This window comes from Sus scrofa, chromosome 12 (genome assembly GCF_054392235.1).
Source record: "Sus scrofa isolate SSC_HxYL_T2T_F1_AM1 chromosome 12, Sscrofa_HxYL_maternal_Yorkshire_Landrace_v2.0, whole genome shotgun sequence".
Classification (NCBI taxonomy): Eukaryota; Metazoa; Chordata; class Mammalia; order Artiodactyla; family Suidae; genus Sus; species Sus scrofa.
The window spans coordinates 43,020,333-43,038,866 of record NC_139394.1 but is presented as its reverse complement, the minus strand read 5'-3'; the positions used below and the strand labels follow the sequence as shown (position 1 = coordinate 43,038,866).

Below are 18,534 nucleotides of genomic sequence, written 5' to 3'. Positions count from 1 at the left end.
TTGCAGGAGCTATTTGCTAGTTGTAGACATAGTATACCGGTGGAAATATATATAATTTAGTAAAATATATATGTATGTATTTTTACTACAAGCTGTCTCTTATGAACTAAAAAGAATTAGCTAGCTAGATGGATGGATGAAATGCACTCGTGGCACAAATCTGTGAAGCTTTGTATGGAGCACCTTCTAATCAAATAGACTAAAGTACAGATGGCCTGGTAGAGCCTTGACCTGGCTTTCTGCCATTGGGGAAGGAACAGAATTCTCTTTAGTGCATAGCTATCCCTCAACTTAATACTTGGACAGCTTACTTGGTTAGTTGACATACTTCGTTTCTGAATGATATGGGATTCAAGTCACTTTAGAAGGCAGGCATTGTCAGTCTCAGAAATGTGAAATTTATGCTGTGTGAGAGCATCCTGCAATGTGTGGTTGGTTCCATACCATTTTTTGGAGTTGGTTAATCTGTAGAGAGATGAGAGCACCATGTACCCAAGATAAGAGGCACATCTTAGCTACTCAATTCTCCAAACAGCGCTTGTGTGGAGTTCCCATTGTGGCTCAATGAGTTAAGAACCTGACTAGTATCCACGAGGATGTGGGTTCGATCCTTGACCTTGCTCAGTGGGTTAAAGGATCTGGCATTGCCATGAGCTGTGGTGTAGGTCGAAGATGTGGCTCAGACCTAGCGTTGCCATGGCTGTGGTGTAGGCCAGCATCTGCAGCTCTGATTAGACCCCTAGCCTGGGAACTTCCATATGTCTCAGGTGCGGCCATAAAAGAAAAAAGGAAATGACATTTCTTGAGTTCCTGTTGTGGCCAAGCGGGTTAAGAATCTGACTGTGAGGATAGGGTTTAATCCCTGGTCTCACTCAGTGGGTTAAGGATCTGGCGTTGCTGCAAGCTGCAGCGTAGGTCGAAGATGCGGCTTGCATCCCACATTTCCATAGGTCTCAGCTGAGGCTCAGATCTGGCATTGCTCTGGCTGTGGCATAGGCAGGTAACTGCAGCTCCAATTCAACACCTAGCCCAAGAACCTCCATATGCCATGGGTGCAGCCATGAAAAAGAAGAAAAGGAAAAAGAAAAGTAATAGCATTTATGAAAAAAAAAAGTCCCTCTAGGAAGCCAATCTGATTTTTTTTCCTCTCTTTTAACTCTGCTTATCATCTTTTTTCCCTGCAGATCATGTTTCAGGCATATGGAGACAAACAGGGACCATTACATGGAATGTTAATCAACACTCCATATGTGACCAAAGACCTACTTCAATCAAAGAGGTTCCAGGCACAGTCCTTAGGGACAACGTACATATATGATATCCCAGAGATGTTTCGGCAGGTAAAGGTGGCTCACTGGGTGGGGCTTTGACATGTGCCAAACAGGCAAGATTGTTCCTGAATTTTCATCAAGAGCAGCTTAAACTGGAATAGGGCACTCCCAAAGGGTCACAAATATCTTGACATATTCACATTTCTATCTCTTTTGGGACTGTGACTGCCAGCTCAGATGTTGGATGGTTCTTTATGAATTAACAAGAGGCATGGTGAGGGTAGAAGCCTCTATTGAAGATGTGGTACATATATATACAATGGAATCCTACTCAGCCATTAAAAAAGATAAAGATAATCAATGTTTGCAGCAACATGGATGGAACTAGAGAGTCTCATACTAAGTGAAGTAAGCCAGAAAGAAAAAGGCAAATGCCATATGATATCACTTATTGGTAGAATCTAAAATATGGCGCAGATGATCCTACCTACAAAACAGAAACAGATCATGCCAAGAAGATCAGGCTTGGAGTTCCTGGGGCGAGGGGAGAGGGTGTGGAATGGACAGGTAGTTCAGGGTTTTTGCATGCAAACTGTTATTTCTGGAATGGATTGGTAGCGGGACCCTGCTGAACAGTATAGGGAACTGGGTGTGACTGGGTCACTTTGACGTACAATAGAAATTGAAGAAATAATATTTATTTATTTATTTATTTATTTTTTCTTTTTGCTATTTCTTTGGGCTGCTCCCGCGGCATATGGAGGTTCCCAGGCTAGGGGTTGAATCGGAGCTGTAGCCACCGGCCTACGCCAGAGCCACAGCAACGCGGGATCCGAGCCGCGTCTGCAACCTACACCACAGCTCACGGCAACACCGGATCATTAACCCACTGAGCAAGGGCAGGGACTGAACCCGCAACCTCATGGTTCCTAGTCGGATTCATTAACCACTGCGCCATGACGGGAACTCCATGAAGAAATAATTGTAAATCAACTATACTTTAATTAAAATAATAAGAAGGCTTTATTGAGTAGGAAAGAGTAAACTAGGATGACATGCCTGTGATAGATTACAGTGACTTCTGTGAGGAGTTCCATTCAGGTGTCTGTTTCTACAGCCTGTATTCAAATCAAAAAGAGGTTTGAAATTCTAGCCTCATTTTCCTATTTTCCAAGATAACCTGGGTCTCTAACTGATAGCCTAGGTTAATATGAGAATCAGTATATACCATGTACAAATGGATACAGAGTTTACTGTATACGGTTTAAAGTATCAGTTCTTTTGTGGGAGATTTATTATCGCCGAATAAAAACTAGCATGAGAAAATATGACGTTATGAATCTCATCCTCTATATGAAAATAAATTCCTTTGATCTGTATGGTGAATCATCTCTAGGCTGCAGATTTTTCTTCCATCAATAGAAGGCAAGAAAAGTATATCACCAACAGAAAATGCAGCAGATAAGGAATAAAGTATCAAAAGAATGCTAAATTTGTCCTAAAAAAAAAAAAAAAAAAACTACAAATATAGGATTTTTCCAAGTCTTCTGGTCAATAATACCAGTATTACCACATTTGAATTTTAATAAAGTAAAATATGTGGTCTTAGTAAATAGTCTGTAATTCCTGTGATATTCAGAAATACAAAAGATTTCCTCTACACATCCATTTGTTTACAAGATCTCTCTCTCTTGAAACATAGCTATCTTCATTCAGTATTCCTGGCATTGTTAGCCTAGAAGTTGAGTGTTGATTCTGTTTCCCAAAGCCAGTGCTATAAACAGAAATCACATTCTACATAATTCTTCCTATAGAATAGACATAAATATAGTGATTTGGACTTATAGGTATGAATGAGTCATACTGGCTTTAAGTGTTGCTTCGAGGCAAGCAAAGAAACACCTGAACCAGTTCCCACTTCATGCAGCATTTGTTTTGATAAAATGAAGTTGGAAATGGAAATCAAAATGGTTTTCAAGTGATAGGTGTGTCTGTTTTCTCAAATTTGAGCAGAATTCATCTGCACAGTCATAAGCAGGTGTACACCTCCAGTGGGCTGATTCCTGTGTGTGGGCCTGTAGCTTTGAACAGAAACTAGAAAGAAGTTTGCCTGAACCTCTAGTGCAGACTCTACTCTTGTGTTCTTGGGTTTTCTTTCTGTAAGTTGGGTGTTAAATCACCCTCCTGGTCATTCTTCTATGGCCAAGTTTCTTGAGGGTTTTTCTTCCTTTTTGTGAGAGGGATTGATGCTACTTATTTAGTTTTTCATTTTAATTTTCCTGGCATATCATTAGGGCCATTGTGCTTGTTAATGCTCTTATGCCGATTCTCAATAACTCAGTAGTTTGACCTTGTTATAGAAGTGATTTTTGGCGTGTAAAAAAAACATTTTGTGAAAAATAATTACGAATTTGTTTTAATTGAGAATGAGAGCTGTAGCATTTGATCTGACGCGTAGGGGCTTGGCAGAACACTTGGAAGAGGAAAAGCGAAACTACATTGACCGTATCATGATATTTATTTTTGTCCATGTTGAAATGATAGTTGTTACTGATTAGTCAAACGTCTCTCCTTCTTTAGTCCCTGATCAAACTCTGGGAGTCTATGTCCACTCAAGCATACCTCCCACCGCCCCCTCTGCCTTCTGACATGCTGACGTACACTGAGCTCGTGTTGGATGATCAAGGTCAGCTGGTCCACATGAACAGGCTTCCAGGAGGAAATGAGGCAAGTAGTTGAATCCCCCTCCCCCCTTTCTTATCTCTGTGCCCACTGATAGCTGTCCATGGAGGTGGTCATTAAATAGTATTAATTAAGATCCAAGTGGCCTAAGCAGCATGGTCGTCTTTTGGGTAGAATTAGTACTCTTGCTGGTAGAATTCTTTAGCCTAAGAACATTGAATTTTAAGGACTTATTAATTTTTTAGATGTTGTAGTGGTATTTCATCTTTCAAATGTTATTACAATTTTTCTTTTTAAAAAAGAGTGTTGTTTTCTGTTGGATATGCATGCTAAAATAGTTACAGATTAAAATGATCTAATGTCTAGGATTTGCCTCAAAGTAATGGGGGTAGGGTGGTGAATGTGAGCGTATAGATGAGACAATATTGGTTATGAGTTGTAAATTGAAGATAGGTGATAGATACATAGGACTAGATTATTTTCTCTATTTTTGTATATGTTTGAAATTTTGAGATTTTCTATAAGAAAAGCATTTAAAGTACTGTGTTGCTTGATGTTGTTTGGATACTTATTCGGATATGAGTGTATGTCTTTTGGTGTGTTTTTCATGCTCAGGTGATTTGATCTGGTGCTCTTGTGAGCATAGTAAATATTTTGTTCTTAAAGCAGCTCAGTCAGAACCAGAGGTTTAAACAGAAAAAAAAAGTAACGGAGAACCCATGTCTGATAGTTATCCAAGAATGCATTTTCTAGCTTGAATTCCTTTCTCCTGTAGTATACCATTAATAATGATATAAAGTCGGATTCTGGGAGTTTGCTGTGGCCTAACAGTTAAGGACTCGGTGTTGTCACTGCTGTGGCTTGGGTTACTGCTGTGGCTCAGGTTCAGTCCCTGGCCTGGGGATTTCCTCATGCCATGGCCTGGGCCAAAAAGTAAAATAAAATAAAAATCAGATTCTGCCCCAGACCCAATATCCTCCTTCATGCATTGAGATTCTTCCTGGTTTTAACTATGCTTCTAATGTTCAGTTTTAACAACAATGGTAATAATTGTAATAAGCCTAAAATGAGATATATTTTTATTTTAACCTTACACATAATCTAGATAAATCTCATTCCTTAGAAGGAGTAACAATGTGAGTGTTCACCATAAAGGTAAGAGCTTTGGTGATTAATGCAGTTTTTTTCCCATTTTAATGCAGTATCTTTTTCAAAAAATTTTTACATTACGTACAAGGTGTGTGGCTGTTCAGTAAGTACACCAGTGGGTACCAGAAGTAGATGGTTTGGTGTTAAGATGGATGCAATCATTGGACCAGATGGAGAGGATCAGACTTGTAGGAGTTCTAATCTAATGTCTTGACAAATAGCAAAAACACGAGCAAGGATGGGTAGAATTTCGACGAAGAGTCAGAGGGTACATACTTGGTAACACACAAAGTTGCAGCAGAGGTTTATGCCACCGTGTGTAGCATCTACTTAGTGAACGCCTCAACAGCACAGAAAAGCTTCATTGTGCTAGACTTCAATTCTGATTCATTGAACAGTGTAGTCTTCAGGAATGGGAGGCGCCCTTGTGAACATGGGGCTGAGAGAAAAACGCTTTTAACTAATGTAATTAAAACACAAAATGAGATTTTTGGCCACGTGAAAGCTAGCTGCAGTGCTGTGTGAAACCTCATGCCATGATCTTTCTCTCCCGCTTTCTCTCTGCTCTCATTCTGTGTTTGAGCGAATGGAGACGGGGGGAATAGTGAAGTCCCAGAGGGACAGAGCTCTGTTCTTGCTGAAATTACAAGCACAGAGCTGCCTGGGCATGAACATGTAGTGTTTACTCTGCCAGTATGAATACAAATAGTCTTATTATACGGGACTCTGTACCCAAAGACCACACACGCGCGTGCTCGCGTGCGCACGCACACACACACACACACACACACACGAATAAAAAAAAAAAAAATTAAAGGTTTTTTTTAACCCTTTTAGGACTCAGCAAACCTTGGTGGAAAGGGGGTGTCTTAAACAGCTGCAGAGGGCGATGGCCCTGAGCACTAGAGTCAGCACAGGGACCACATATTTCCTTTGCCCATTGCTTTAAAAATCTAGAAATGTGATAGCAGTTAATTTTTTTTCTTTTTGTCAGTTCTTATTCTTTCCCTGTTCTCCTCTTTTCTCTCCTTAGTTGCCTGTTTTCTTTGTTCTCTTCCCCTTTTCTTCAAATGATTGATTAGGATTGAAGCTGAGTGTTAGCTGGCTGTTTCTGTGTCTCTGGGCTCGGGAGGAGCGAGACTGATGTTCTTTTGTGAGCAGTTAGTGACTAATGCCCAGAATGGCTGGTGAAGTCAGCCAGTGGCCATAGCTAGATGAGAGGGCACCGCACAGCAGGAATGAGGTTGAGGTATTAGTATCAAACTCTGTTACCAATAGCTTGAACGTACAATGGAGCATGTCCGCTAAGAGACTGCCCAATCTGAAGCTGGAGTTTGAGCAGTCAGAACTCTTGAGGGACAGCTGTGCCTAAGAGATGACGGGGTGTCAGGAGGATGTATTTCCTTGTGCTGAGCCCAGTTTTATCAGGGCAAGTTGACTTTCAGCTATTGCAGTTTAATTTCCTTTGGCCAAAGAGACAAGTTTGTCATGAGCCTGGCACTCTACATATCACCCCAAGAATGATGTGAGGGGGAAGAGAAGAGCTCATGCTGATGAGATTGGGAGCAAATCGGTCCTATCCCAAAGAGAATGGGCATCTGAACGGAGCCTTGAGAAATAGTTTTATTAAAAAAGGAGTAAAAAATTGACCTGTTAACGTTCCAAGAGCCAAGGCTCAATGTAAATGCATCGATGCTACATAGACATTAAATCATCATAATGTGGTGTTCGCCAAAGGTGACGGCTCCACCAGGTCATCATTGTGGGTGATAATGCATTACCTTGAAGGATTGGAGTTTCTGGGTTTAAAAGCTTAAGCACATGGATATAAGGAATACAGGTAAAACAAGGGATTCCTGCAGAGTTTCCCCATGAATTGAGATGCTTCTCCCCATAATCAAAGGCAGAAAACCTGTACTTATCAGACCATCGGCTATGTGGGTAGCCAGTCTTTCTTCCCTATTTTTTTTTCCCAGGACAGTAAATGGGTAAAAATGGTGATGGGACCAGGACTTGGAACAATTCAGTTCCATTTAGTTTTAGGTAACTTGTTTGTCATTTGAGGAAGAATATTGGCTGTTTCAGCAGAGATATGACCTGCATTTTGAACATTGTGGCCGTGTTAAAAGCAGGAGAAAGAGAGCTTTTCTGATACAGTGTTAGCTACTATCTCCTTTATTTTCCTAGTGGTCCCTTCTCCATCAAGAGAGCCGTAACTGAAGGAATGCCACCTTATGCATGATGAAAGGTATAGGAGAACACATTTTTCTCATTGTCAGATTTGAATGGCATTGCGTTTAGGATGAATTTAGAGTAGGAATAAAGAGGATACAGACCAAATCCGTGAACTCCGTTACTTGCAAATAGCTCCAAAGATGAGTTGTCTAAGATTTTTTAAAAAAAATAGTTTCAGGTAAAGATGAAAATTGAGGAAAATGTGATTGCAACATAGACTAACCTGATTTCATGCTCCTGTGATGGGCACCGTATGTAAATACACAGCTGGATGAATGTGTGCGCTTGAGCCTGAATACAGAAGTACAGCTGACCCACAGCTCTACTTTGACCACTTCTCAATTTGGGGGGAATTGTTTTCATTTTCCTGCCAGTTTGCTAACCTGTTTTGATCATTTGGTGGAAGCTGTAATTGTAGGTGGAAACATTTTGAGTAACAGTTCACAATCCAATGCAGCTGCTTTTCGCACCAAATCCTGTTATGAAAAGGCTCAGGCTCAGATCAAGCCAACGGCTGTAACCGACTTGTCCGAGAACAACTTAACTTTGCCTAGGAGGACAAAGAGAACACTAGCCTTCTTGAGACTATGTGTTTGTTTGTTCTGAGCTGTTATTAGCATTCTTTTATTACATTCTTTTAACCACTCTGTGAACTAGCTAATGAGTCTCCAAATTGGGTAATGATGAAAGATATGATAGGCAGGCACCTTTTATAGCAATTAGTACAGATAGAAATTAGGACCCAGTTTTCCCTACTGTTTTATAACATGGGCTTTTTAATAGTATGAACCTATCCATTCCCTCTCATCACTCCTGTCATAATGAAAAACCGAGATGAGACAAAGATGCCATGTTTAGAATCAGATGTAATAATGAGGTTTAGGATGTTTCCTTCAAGAAGGATTGGTAATTAGAGACTGGAATTCTTGCATGGCATTACATTTTTCTTTAAAATCTTTCTGGGAGTTAAGTATGTTACAAATTGAAGGCAGTTGGATGATCGTCTTCATCTCCACACACACTACCAACGCTTATGGATAGTAGTGGCTCCAAGACTTTGTTTTTTTCAGATGGGCACTAGGTGTCAGGGTTTTTCCTTCTCAGCAGCCTAGCATTCATACAAGCCTCTTGAATCACCCTGTTTGGTGAGGCAAATCCAGCGATATCCTTCCCTTTTATTCAGTTGGTATGGTTAGGCTTTGCCTAGTGTTCCTACAAGGTGCAATTGCCTTCTTAACCCTTTGGTTGGAGATCTGTTGAATCTTACATCATGGCTGTACAGTTTTAAAGGAAACATTTTCTTTAGAAAGAGGATAATTGAGGAAGTAAAAGGTAGTATAAATTAAAGTTGGAAGGCTAGCTGCCTCATGAGTGGTGTCTTTTTTTTTTTTTTTTGCAGTGATAGACATCAGTTAGACTTTATTTTATATGCAGTGTAGTTGAGTGGCATCTTGATTTCAGTTGTGATTTATGTTCTGGGGGATGAAACGGTGGGGGTTAGGAATTCAGTTCTAGAACTGCTCAGCCTTGCGCATATTTAATTGTTATCTAATCGTTGGCCAGGTACTGTTATCCAGTTCCACCAAGGCATAAGCATCTCTTTAATTTTTTTATTAAAAAATATTTCAAACTTAGAGAAAGATATGGAGAGTGATTTGACAAATATCCCTGCATTTACTGGCTAGATTAAACAAAGCTTACCGTTTTGACACTGCATCTCACTTATATATTGCTATAATCTTTTGAAATCTCTAATTTGAGTATAAGAACAAAAATAAAATTTAGGAGTTGGATAGGGAAAGGAAGTTGGTAAGCTTATATAAGTCTAAAAGATGGGAAGAAATTAATTAGTAGATCCATTTTGAGAGTTCTTAGGCTGGGCCTCTTAACCCAAAGGGCCCCTTATTTTAGAAAAACCACCATAACCTTCTGTCTTAATTCACTTGGTTGACATTTCCCATGCTCTTAAAGGAATAGCTTGGGTTATCTTGGACTCAAATTCTAGTGGAACCCATTATGCTTTGAAATTCTGACTGGAGAGAGCATGTCTCTGTTTGTGGGCTTGAGTAAGGAAAGGGTTGACCATTTCTCGTGCAAACAAAACCCAAATATTTCTCTAGTTTAACAGTAGGCTTTTGCATATTGTTTTACTCGATTTAACCTCAGAATAGCTCCATGAGTAGGAAGCTAATTTGGATGTGTTTTGCTGTGATTTTGTTTCATTCTTTTTGAAATCAGTTTACCTTTTCATGCTGGGTGTGGAAATTGAGTCCATTTCAGTCTTTTGGAAATGTGTTGGAAAAGAGGCATATTTGTATTGTAGTGTGCAGAAGATGAGCTCTGAAATAGACCCGAGAAAAGCGGATCTGAAAACCAGGATCATGGTCTGTGCACTGATTGTTCAAGTTATAAAAAGAGACTAATGGTGCTTGCCACCAGTTATCCTTGAAGATGAGGGAATGTAAGTGCTTGGAGATCCTGAGCAGAAGAGTATTAATTCCACCACTTACACACAAACATTCATAATTTGTGCTTACTTTAAAACACCAATTTTGAATCCTTTTTAGGCCTGGCAAGATAGGAATTTCAAGTACAGAAAAAGACATAGTATGGAATACATGGTGTGCGTTTTATTTAAAATTATTGTGCACATTTCTTCTTTTATCCTTATTCTAAGTGAACATGTTGGGCCACAAGTCTTTGTCTGAAACGATCTTCAGGACCAAAGTTGAGTTCCTCATTAGAAAAATATTGAGGCTAATTTTGAAAGCCAGGTCTTCCTGCCTTGGAATTACTTCTAATGAATTTCTGTTCTTTTGGGATGTGTATACTTTTCTCCGAAGTCCATCTTAATGCCTGTTATTGGGGCTGGAGATTTCTCCTCAGGTGGATTAGTTGATTTTGACTCATTTCATTAGTAGCAAACCAAGGCCCAGTGAGCTTGACTGACTTTGAAAGTCCTAATGCCTCCCTTGGCAGACCAAAGCAGCGCTTGTGAAGGGCTCCTTAGTTCCTTTCAAAAGCAAGTCCTAAAGATAGCCTTTAAACAAAAGGATGTACTTGCCAATGTTTTCATACATCTGAAGTTGAAAGATTTTACTCAAAAAGGGTGTGATATAGTACTGTATACATCAAGAAATTTTACAGCTCTAACTAGAGGCAGTAATGAACACCAGGACAGCAACAGATGACACCAGAGGATGAGGTGTAGCGTGGAGCATCAGAGTTCAGCGTTCGTTTATATGATTAATGGGCAGGGCTTTCTGAACTGTAGTAGGCCAACTTGGTTAATTTCCCTATCCTCCAATTAGTCCACCACCCCATTTCTCAAATACTGCTGGCTTGTATGTGCTCCGTTACATTTTTTAAAAAAATCGGTTTGTTTATTAAAACATTATGTGTACATGTGTAAAATTACTATGGTTTCATGTACAAAAATAGCATAGAAAGAAACAATTTCACTGTTTAAAATGATTATTTCTAATCTTTGGTAACATTTTCAAAGAATTACCTCTGGGAAGAAAGTTTTTTGCTCTAAAAATGATATTTTTCTTATCCTTTTGTCACTTTTTAGAAAGGTTGAGGTAAGTTTGTTCAGCCATTTTTGAATTATCCAAGCATGAAAAAAAAGAGTTTTCAGCTGTTAAGAAAATTGTTTTTCAGCTCTTTTATGTGATCATACAACATGAGGCAATGGAACATGATATCCAGCAGATAATATAATATGGAAAGACATTGACATTTTTTGAGCATGGTTTTTCCGAATGGCACAAATTAAGTCAGATATTGCATTGCCTTATGGTTTAACAATACACGTTTTAAGACCTATACAGTATTTTCTAATATTTTATGATGTATTTTTTTCTCATGAGAGTCTAATATGAGTTAAAATTATAATTATTTTTGACAGTATCTAGTTAAAAGTGAAGATTTAATATTTCATCCAACATAGAAAGTGGGGGGAGGGTAGCATTTTACCTGTTTCAAAAGAAACTCAAGTTCATAATCCTGCTCTGTGGATCTTTGTGTTTTTCATCTTCCTGAGGCAGATGGTGCCTAGGTCTGTCTCAACTCTTAACATTCTAGAATTCTTTGTATTTCTGCCCCTGGGGCCTTGTAAGATGGACCTCTTCCTGGCATTAGCAGTGGTAGAACAATAGCTACCGGAGGCTTTATCAGGAACAGTCAACTTTTAGACTTTCAGCATGGAAAATAAAGCTTCAACCTCTCAGCCACAGTCTAACCTGTATTTAAGTCCATATAGAAAGATCTTATTACCCCTGAACTCAAAGAGTGGAGATAGAAGAAAGGCAGCCGCGGCAAAGATGTTTCCCTTCTGCTTCCCACAGCATAGCCAGAGTTGATGGATGCCTCTTACATCCTTGAAAACAAATTCCTGTCCTGTTCTGCCCCTTAGCTTTCCCTTCAGATTTCTTTATCGAGCTTAATATTGTTGTTTCATTTTGTAGTAACAGCAGCTGCTTTGGAAAGCAGAGGTGTGTATGTGTGCATGCACACACACACACACACACACTTGCGTGTTCTGCTGTTCACACTGATAGTACAATTAATGTTGATGTCAATTTTGGTGTTAATTTTGGGTCATGATTAGTGTTGACACTTCCTGTCAGACTAATGGCATTTATGGGCACCATCAAAATAAATGTTAATATTATCATGTTTTTATTATCTGTTGTAGTAACATTAAACCAAGGTCCTCCCAAGAGAAAAAAATACGTATATGGCCAGATAGATAATGCCTTTCCGTATCGCCGGTGTTACTCAGCGAGAAAATGACATCTCAGGGCAGAATCCTAATCACTGTTTGGAGCATCAGAAATAATGATCACCTCTGATCGGAGGTTGTGAATAATTCATTCGGTTTGATTTTCACGTCCTGTCCAGTGATACTTTTCAAACCAAATGTGTTTCTACAGGAAAATAATGGTCCCACTTCTTATGGAAATACTGTGGCACAAATCATTTTACCCACATAAAAACAGTTAAATAAGACTGTTCTCTTCTGCTCGCTTTCTCCTCCCCGTTCCCTCCTCCCTCACTTGCGTGTGTTTATTCCAGGACCAGACTGTGGCCAAAGAAATATTTGCTTCCTTAGAACTTGCATAAGGAAAACACATATTTTATTTCCACTTATCCGTAACTTATTGGCAGTAATTCTTTTGATCCTCTCCCCTTTCTCACTTTAAGGTAATTGGTTCAGGTGGATAATCTATTACCTAGGAAGCCTGCTAATTGGGATGCTCTCTTATCAAAAATAATCTGAAATCAGATATATTTTTAAAAAGTGGCTTATGGCTGTATTAATGAACCTGTAACTGGCAGTAAGTGCCTAGAACTGCCTGGTTAGACCATGCAGTAGTAAGACAGTGGTCAGGGAAGAAGTCTGTGGCCCTGCCAGGGCTGCAAAGCCTGAGTCTGAAACTCATTAGACCATAAACCCTCCTACTCTCACAAGCCCCTTTCAGGCTGTGCCCCTCCTTGTTGCTTCCTTAGCCCTTAGTCCTGGAGTGCCGTTTTTTTCACTAGGTTTCATGCAGTAGAAACATTGGAGGGAGAGAGAAGCTGAAACAAGGAGATTCAGCAATGGAATTTCCTTTGGCGTTATTTTCAAGTTAATATACAAGACAACTGGGCTTAGGTAGAAATCAGTGAATGCCATATCCCTAATCACATTGTCACACTTGTGTACGCATCTATGGTGATTGCAGAATTTTCAATATAAAATCTCCGTTGTGTGCATAATACAGATAGACCCGTCCATATAAAGTAATTTGACTGAAAAACTTATGGTGTCCTAATTAAATGGGAAGAAAATATGACTGTCTTCTGAAGTAATGACCCAATCCTCTGAGACAAAGCTATTCTTAGATGGAATATTTTGAACCATTTCTCCAGAATATCATGACCCTTTTTTTTCCCGTCTCTCTAAATCTAACAAGGGCAGGGGAAAGCGTTTTTCAACCTAGTTTTCATCATCAGACAGAAAGTATTTTGCATTCAGAAACCATTTCCAGTATCAAATTCAATTTTGTCAAGTGATTAGTTGAGTTTGGAGAGAATAATTTAAAAACACAAAGCTGGAAATGGCTGTGGTGCTTCTGCACTGGAGGAGAGCAGTTGCTATTCTCAAGTTGCAAGCCCTCCTTCAGTGACTGTGCGTGGCAACGTGGATCATTGTGTTACACATCTTTGCAGCTGTTACAGACCAGCATCTGTTGACACCATGTGTTCCTACCCCGGACTGCGTGAAGAAAGAGGGGAGGGGAGCAGCTGAATTGATACCTTGCCTGCCTATCAGTGCACACGTCCTTTTATGTACATATGTTTGTAAAGCTCTTTAGCCCCCTTCAAGATGAAAGGCTCTGTATAAATATAAGCTTTCGATTTTAGTACATGTTTGTAATACATGTGGTACAGTCCTAAATATGTATTTAGCTGATAGGCACTGTTCTTGTCTATTGTACAAATATTGACTTTAAAAGTATAAATATGTATTTAACCATCAGACCAGAAAAACACTGAAGCAGTAACTTCTCAGGTAGAGATATTAATATTGTATAAACCTATATATACGTGTTTACATTATACCACATCACTGCAAAGCATTTCTTTTTTAAGAAAGGAAACGAAGGCCCCAACAAACTAAGATAGTTCTTGATATTCTTCTCCCTGTAAGGCGAATCTTGATTCTAAATTTTCATATCTTTATTCCTCCTTATAATTTTATATAAATATGATTTGTTGTCGGATAACTAAAACTGAGAATCGGTTCCTTTAAAATTTGAGAAACCCATTAGGATGATGAGATTTTTTTTTTTCTTCAGTTTTCTTTTTCCATTGTGAAAATGTACAAATGCACACAAAAGTCGACATAATAATGTAAATTCCCATGTATCTAGTGAAGAAGTTTTTTTTCTCCTTATAAAATTTTTAAATGGAGTTCCCGTCGTGGCGCAGTGGTTAACGAATCCGACTAGGAACCATGAGGTTGCGGGTTCGGTCCCTGCCCTTGCTCAGTGGGTTAACGATCCGGCGTTGCCATGAGCTGTGGTGTAGGTTGCAGACGCGGCTCGGATCCTGCGTTGCTGTGCCTCTGGTGTAGGCCGGTGGCTACAGCTCCGATTCGACCCCTAGCCTGGGAACCTCCATATGCCGCGAGAGCGGCCCAAGAAATAGCAACAACAAGAACAACAACAACTAAAGACAAAAAGACAAAAAAAAAAAAAATTTTAAGTTATCAAGGCATACACATTGAAGAAATTTGGAGAACGAGGAAAAAATGCACAATCTCATCATCCTAAAATAATCATTATCCCATTTTGCTAAGTTTCTCTCTTTCTTCCCCTCCAATATGCTTTTATCTGTTTATTTGTTTATTTTTAGGTAAGAAATAGATTTATTGAGAGAGATACACACTCCATAGACAGTGCAGGCTGTCTCAGAAGGCTTGAGAATGGCCCCATTATGCTTTAGATAGAGAGCGTGTGCACACGAGTGTGTGTATGTGTGTGTGTGTTGTAACACTTAACCGTGCACTTACTATATGCCAGGTCCTGTTCTAAGATTTAACATGTGTTTAATCTTCATAGCAGACTTAAAACAATAGGTTATTATCACCCCATTTTACTGATGAGGAAACTCAGGTGTAGAGAGGTTAGTAACTTACCTAAGGTTATGTGGCTAGAAAATCAACTGACACTATTCTGTCAGAGTCAGATTCTATCAGATCCAGATTTGTAGAATCTGGCTTCTGAGTCTGTGCCCTTTACACTGTTCCGCCTCTCACAGTTATTATTGCATAATGCTATCCAGTGCAATTTGGTCATCCTGCTTCTTTAAATTTAGCATTACATCAAGAGTATTTAAAAATACTCTTCAGGAGTTCTCTGGTACCTACTAGGTTAAGGATCTGGCGTGTCACTGTTGTGGCATGGGTTGGATCTCTGGCCTGAGAACATCTCCAAGCCATGGGTGTGGCCAAAAAATATTATTCATAGTCTTTTTTTTAAAATTCTTTTGTCTCTTTTTGTCTTTTGAGGGCTGCGCCAGTGGCCTGTGGAGGTTCCCAGGCTAGGGGTCAAATTGAAGCTATAGCTCCTGGCCTACGCCAGAGCCACAGCAATGCCACATCTGAGCCACGTTTACGACCTATACCACAGCTCATGGCAACGCTGAATCCTTAACCCTCAGAGCAAGGCCGGGGATCAAACCCGCAACCTCTTGGTTCCTTGTTGGATTAGTTTCTGCTGTGCCACGACGGGAACTCCTATTCATAGTCTTAATAGTTATCATTTATAAGGCTGTACAGAACACTAACAGTGACCTTACTGGTCAGTTTATTCCCTCCAAAAAGTTTTTATCATGATATTTATTTTTTAGCCTCTAATCCTAAAATAATTTTATTTTATTTTATTTTATTTTATTTTTTTTTTGCTTTTTAGTGCTGCATGTGCAGCATATGGAGGTTCCCAGGCTGGGGGTCGAATCAGAGCTGTATCTGCCAGCCTACACCACAGCCACAGCAACGCAGGATCTGAGCCACGTCTGCAGCCTACGTCACAGCTCACGGCAATGCCAGATTCTTCACCCACTGAGCAAGGCCAGGGATTGAACCTGCAATTTCATGGTTCCTAGTCGGATTTGTTAACCACTGTGCCAAGATGGGAACTCCCAAAATAATTTTAGATTTACAGAAAAGTTGCAAAAATCATAGAGTTCCCATTTAACCTTCACACAGCTGCCCCTAATGTTAACATCTTGTATAACCATGGTATAATTATAAAAACTTAGAAATTAACATTGGCACAGTACTACTAAATAAAATACAGACTTTATTTTGGATTTCACCAGATTTCCTACTAATGTCCTTTTTCTGGGCCGGGATCCAGTCCAGGACACCACATTGTCTAGGTGGCGATGACGTTTATGTTTGTGCTCTCACTGATGTTCATCTTTCCGTATTGTTTCAGCTAAGTGCAGTGGCACCAGCCTGGAACATATTTCCTTAATTTCTTTAGTAAAGGAAGTTAATGCGAGTCATACTTTAAAAAATAAATAATTCATACTAGCTATAAGGACAAGTTACTTAATTCCTCTATGCCTTGGTTTTCATATGGCAATAATAATGACTGTTTTTAAATTAATAATAATAGTAGCTCTATTTGAGGACTTTTTTTTAATAGGCAAGAAATAGATTTATTAAGATAGGACACTTGTGAGAGGTGCAAGCGGGCAGGCACGGATGTTCTGCCATTTGAGGACTTTTACATGCCAGGTTCTGTACTAATTTAATGTGGTGTTCCTCACAACAATCCCTCTTATTCCCATTTTGTAAGTGGAAAAATTGAGGCTCTGCAAGGTTAAGTAACTTGTCCAAAGCTGTATAACTAGTATAAAGCTGAAATTTGAACCAAGACAGGCAGACTTTCCAGCTTAATCTCTTAACTATTATCAGCATTTAACTTTTATAGTATAGTACCACATGTAGAATGGTAGCTATTATTTTTCATATTATTTTTTAACAAAATATTTTTGTAATATTTAGTAATTCTGTGATCCCTAGAGGTAAGTCGTGGAAGGTGTTCTAAACTCTTGGTGATGGTTTTCCAAGTATTATTTAAGAAATGAAATGACTCTGGAACCATCAAATATTTCTTACTCCCATATTATGTGTGGGAATGTGTAGGAATCCTACTAAGTACTGGAGTAGGTGACATAATGGTTCTATCTGACAAACCTAAAAGCCGTCTTAGGCCATAAGTGATTAATGATCAAATGAATTTGCCACATGAAGGTCTTAGTAGGAGACCAGAGAAGAAGGGAGTCACTTTAGATTCGAGCACGCTTTACTGAGGAATTTGAATTTGAATGAACCTTTATGGAATGGGTAAGATTTGGATAGGTTGAGAGGAGAGACAGGGGCAAACTTTGTATGTTCAAGTTACTGTAATAGATTACTCTTCCCAAGAGTTGTTCATCAAACCTGTAGGTAATATTTTCTTAATTTTTGCATGTGTGGACATTGCAACTCAATAAAGTTCATTAAATTTCCCAAGGTCACACAGTTAATAAGTGGTAGGGCCTAGATGTAGATGCAAATTTGTTTGACTCCCAAGCCTATGTTCACCTTTATATATGCTATCATTTGATTAGAAGTAAAATCTCATTTTTAATGTAAATTGAGCAACAAATGCTTCCCTAGATATTTATCCATTGTGCTTATTTCAAAACTTAATCTCTTCCAGTAAGGAATCTCGCTGTACTAAATCTGGGCTAACACTCTCCATTCTGTAATGGTACTTTTTAAGGAGGGAGGGGGCCAGTCGATGAGGAAGACACTTTGGAAAGACATTGATAAAGAGTAGTGTGTTCTTGGTGCTGCTATGTTGACACCTAATTAGAAGTCAATATTGCAAACATAATGACCTGGCCAATTGCTGAACTGACTGCCTGAGTGACACAGTTAGAGTCCCCAGGTAATAGCAAAAGATAAGAGTGTTATTTGCTTGCCCAGTGCCACATAGACACAATGTTTGCATTAGCATGCAAATGCTGAAGTATACTCTTCAGGGCTTATATCTAAGCTGCTCTGGCCTCGGTGGCTAAGGTTAATATATCATAAAATTTGGAGTAAAACCCCATCTTCCTAACTACAAATGCATTTAGAGGAAATAGCTTTTCCTTCCTGAAAAAGAAAGGAGATGTTTGGTTAGAGGGGCACATGAGAAGGCAGGTAAAATATTTTCCCCCACATAGGCATTATAGTGACCAGCTTCTTAAAAACCAAGACAAAATTACCTTGGTATTTGGCGTTTCTCTGTGCTCTTTTTTGGATGATCCGTTTCTCCTTCCTTTCTCTGTCTTTAATGAGCAGATAGAGTAATGCTACCTTAGCTCATCAGAAGGTGATTGGATTTTTTTCCTGTGTATTATATCCATTTTGATTTGTATTTGGCCAATGGTGTGATCTATTAAATAGCTTATATTTATCTGTGGGAGTTTCAAATATATATTTCTTAATGCTGAGAATCACAAATAGCTGTGTGGAAAGCTTCAAACCAGCCTGATTACAGTGGATGTGCAATTGGATTGAGGAATGTGTACTCAGAGCTTATGATCACTGGCCCGGTTGAGTCTGGGTGATGCATGTGGCTTTCCAGGGATGCTGCTATTTACA

The 18,534-nt window shown here is 39.2% G+C and overlaps 1 protein-coding gene across 41 annotated transcripts in view; it reads left to right on the top strand.

Moving 5' to 3' along the window:
* Window positions 1–18,534, top strand: part of ACACA (acetyl-CoA carboxylase alpha) — a 293,326-nt gene that overhangs the window by 201,085 nt on the left and 73,707 nt on the right. For all 41 annotated transcript variants that reach the window (XR_014820335.1, XR_014820333.1, XR_014820334.1 and 38 more), the window contains 2 exon segments: window positions 1,185–1,340; window positions 3,852–3,998. Coding sequence is in view for 34 of the 41 variants with exons in the window: in XM_084982960.1 (XP_084839086.1) it covers window positions 1,185–1,340; window positions 3,852–3,998 (303 nt within the window). In the remaining 7 variants the exon portion in view is untranslated.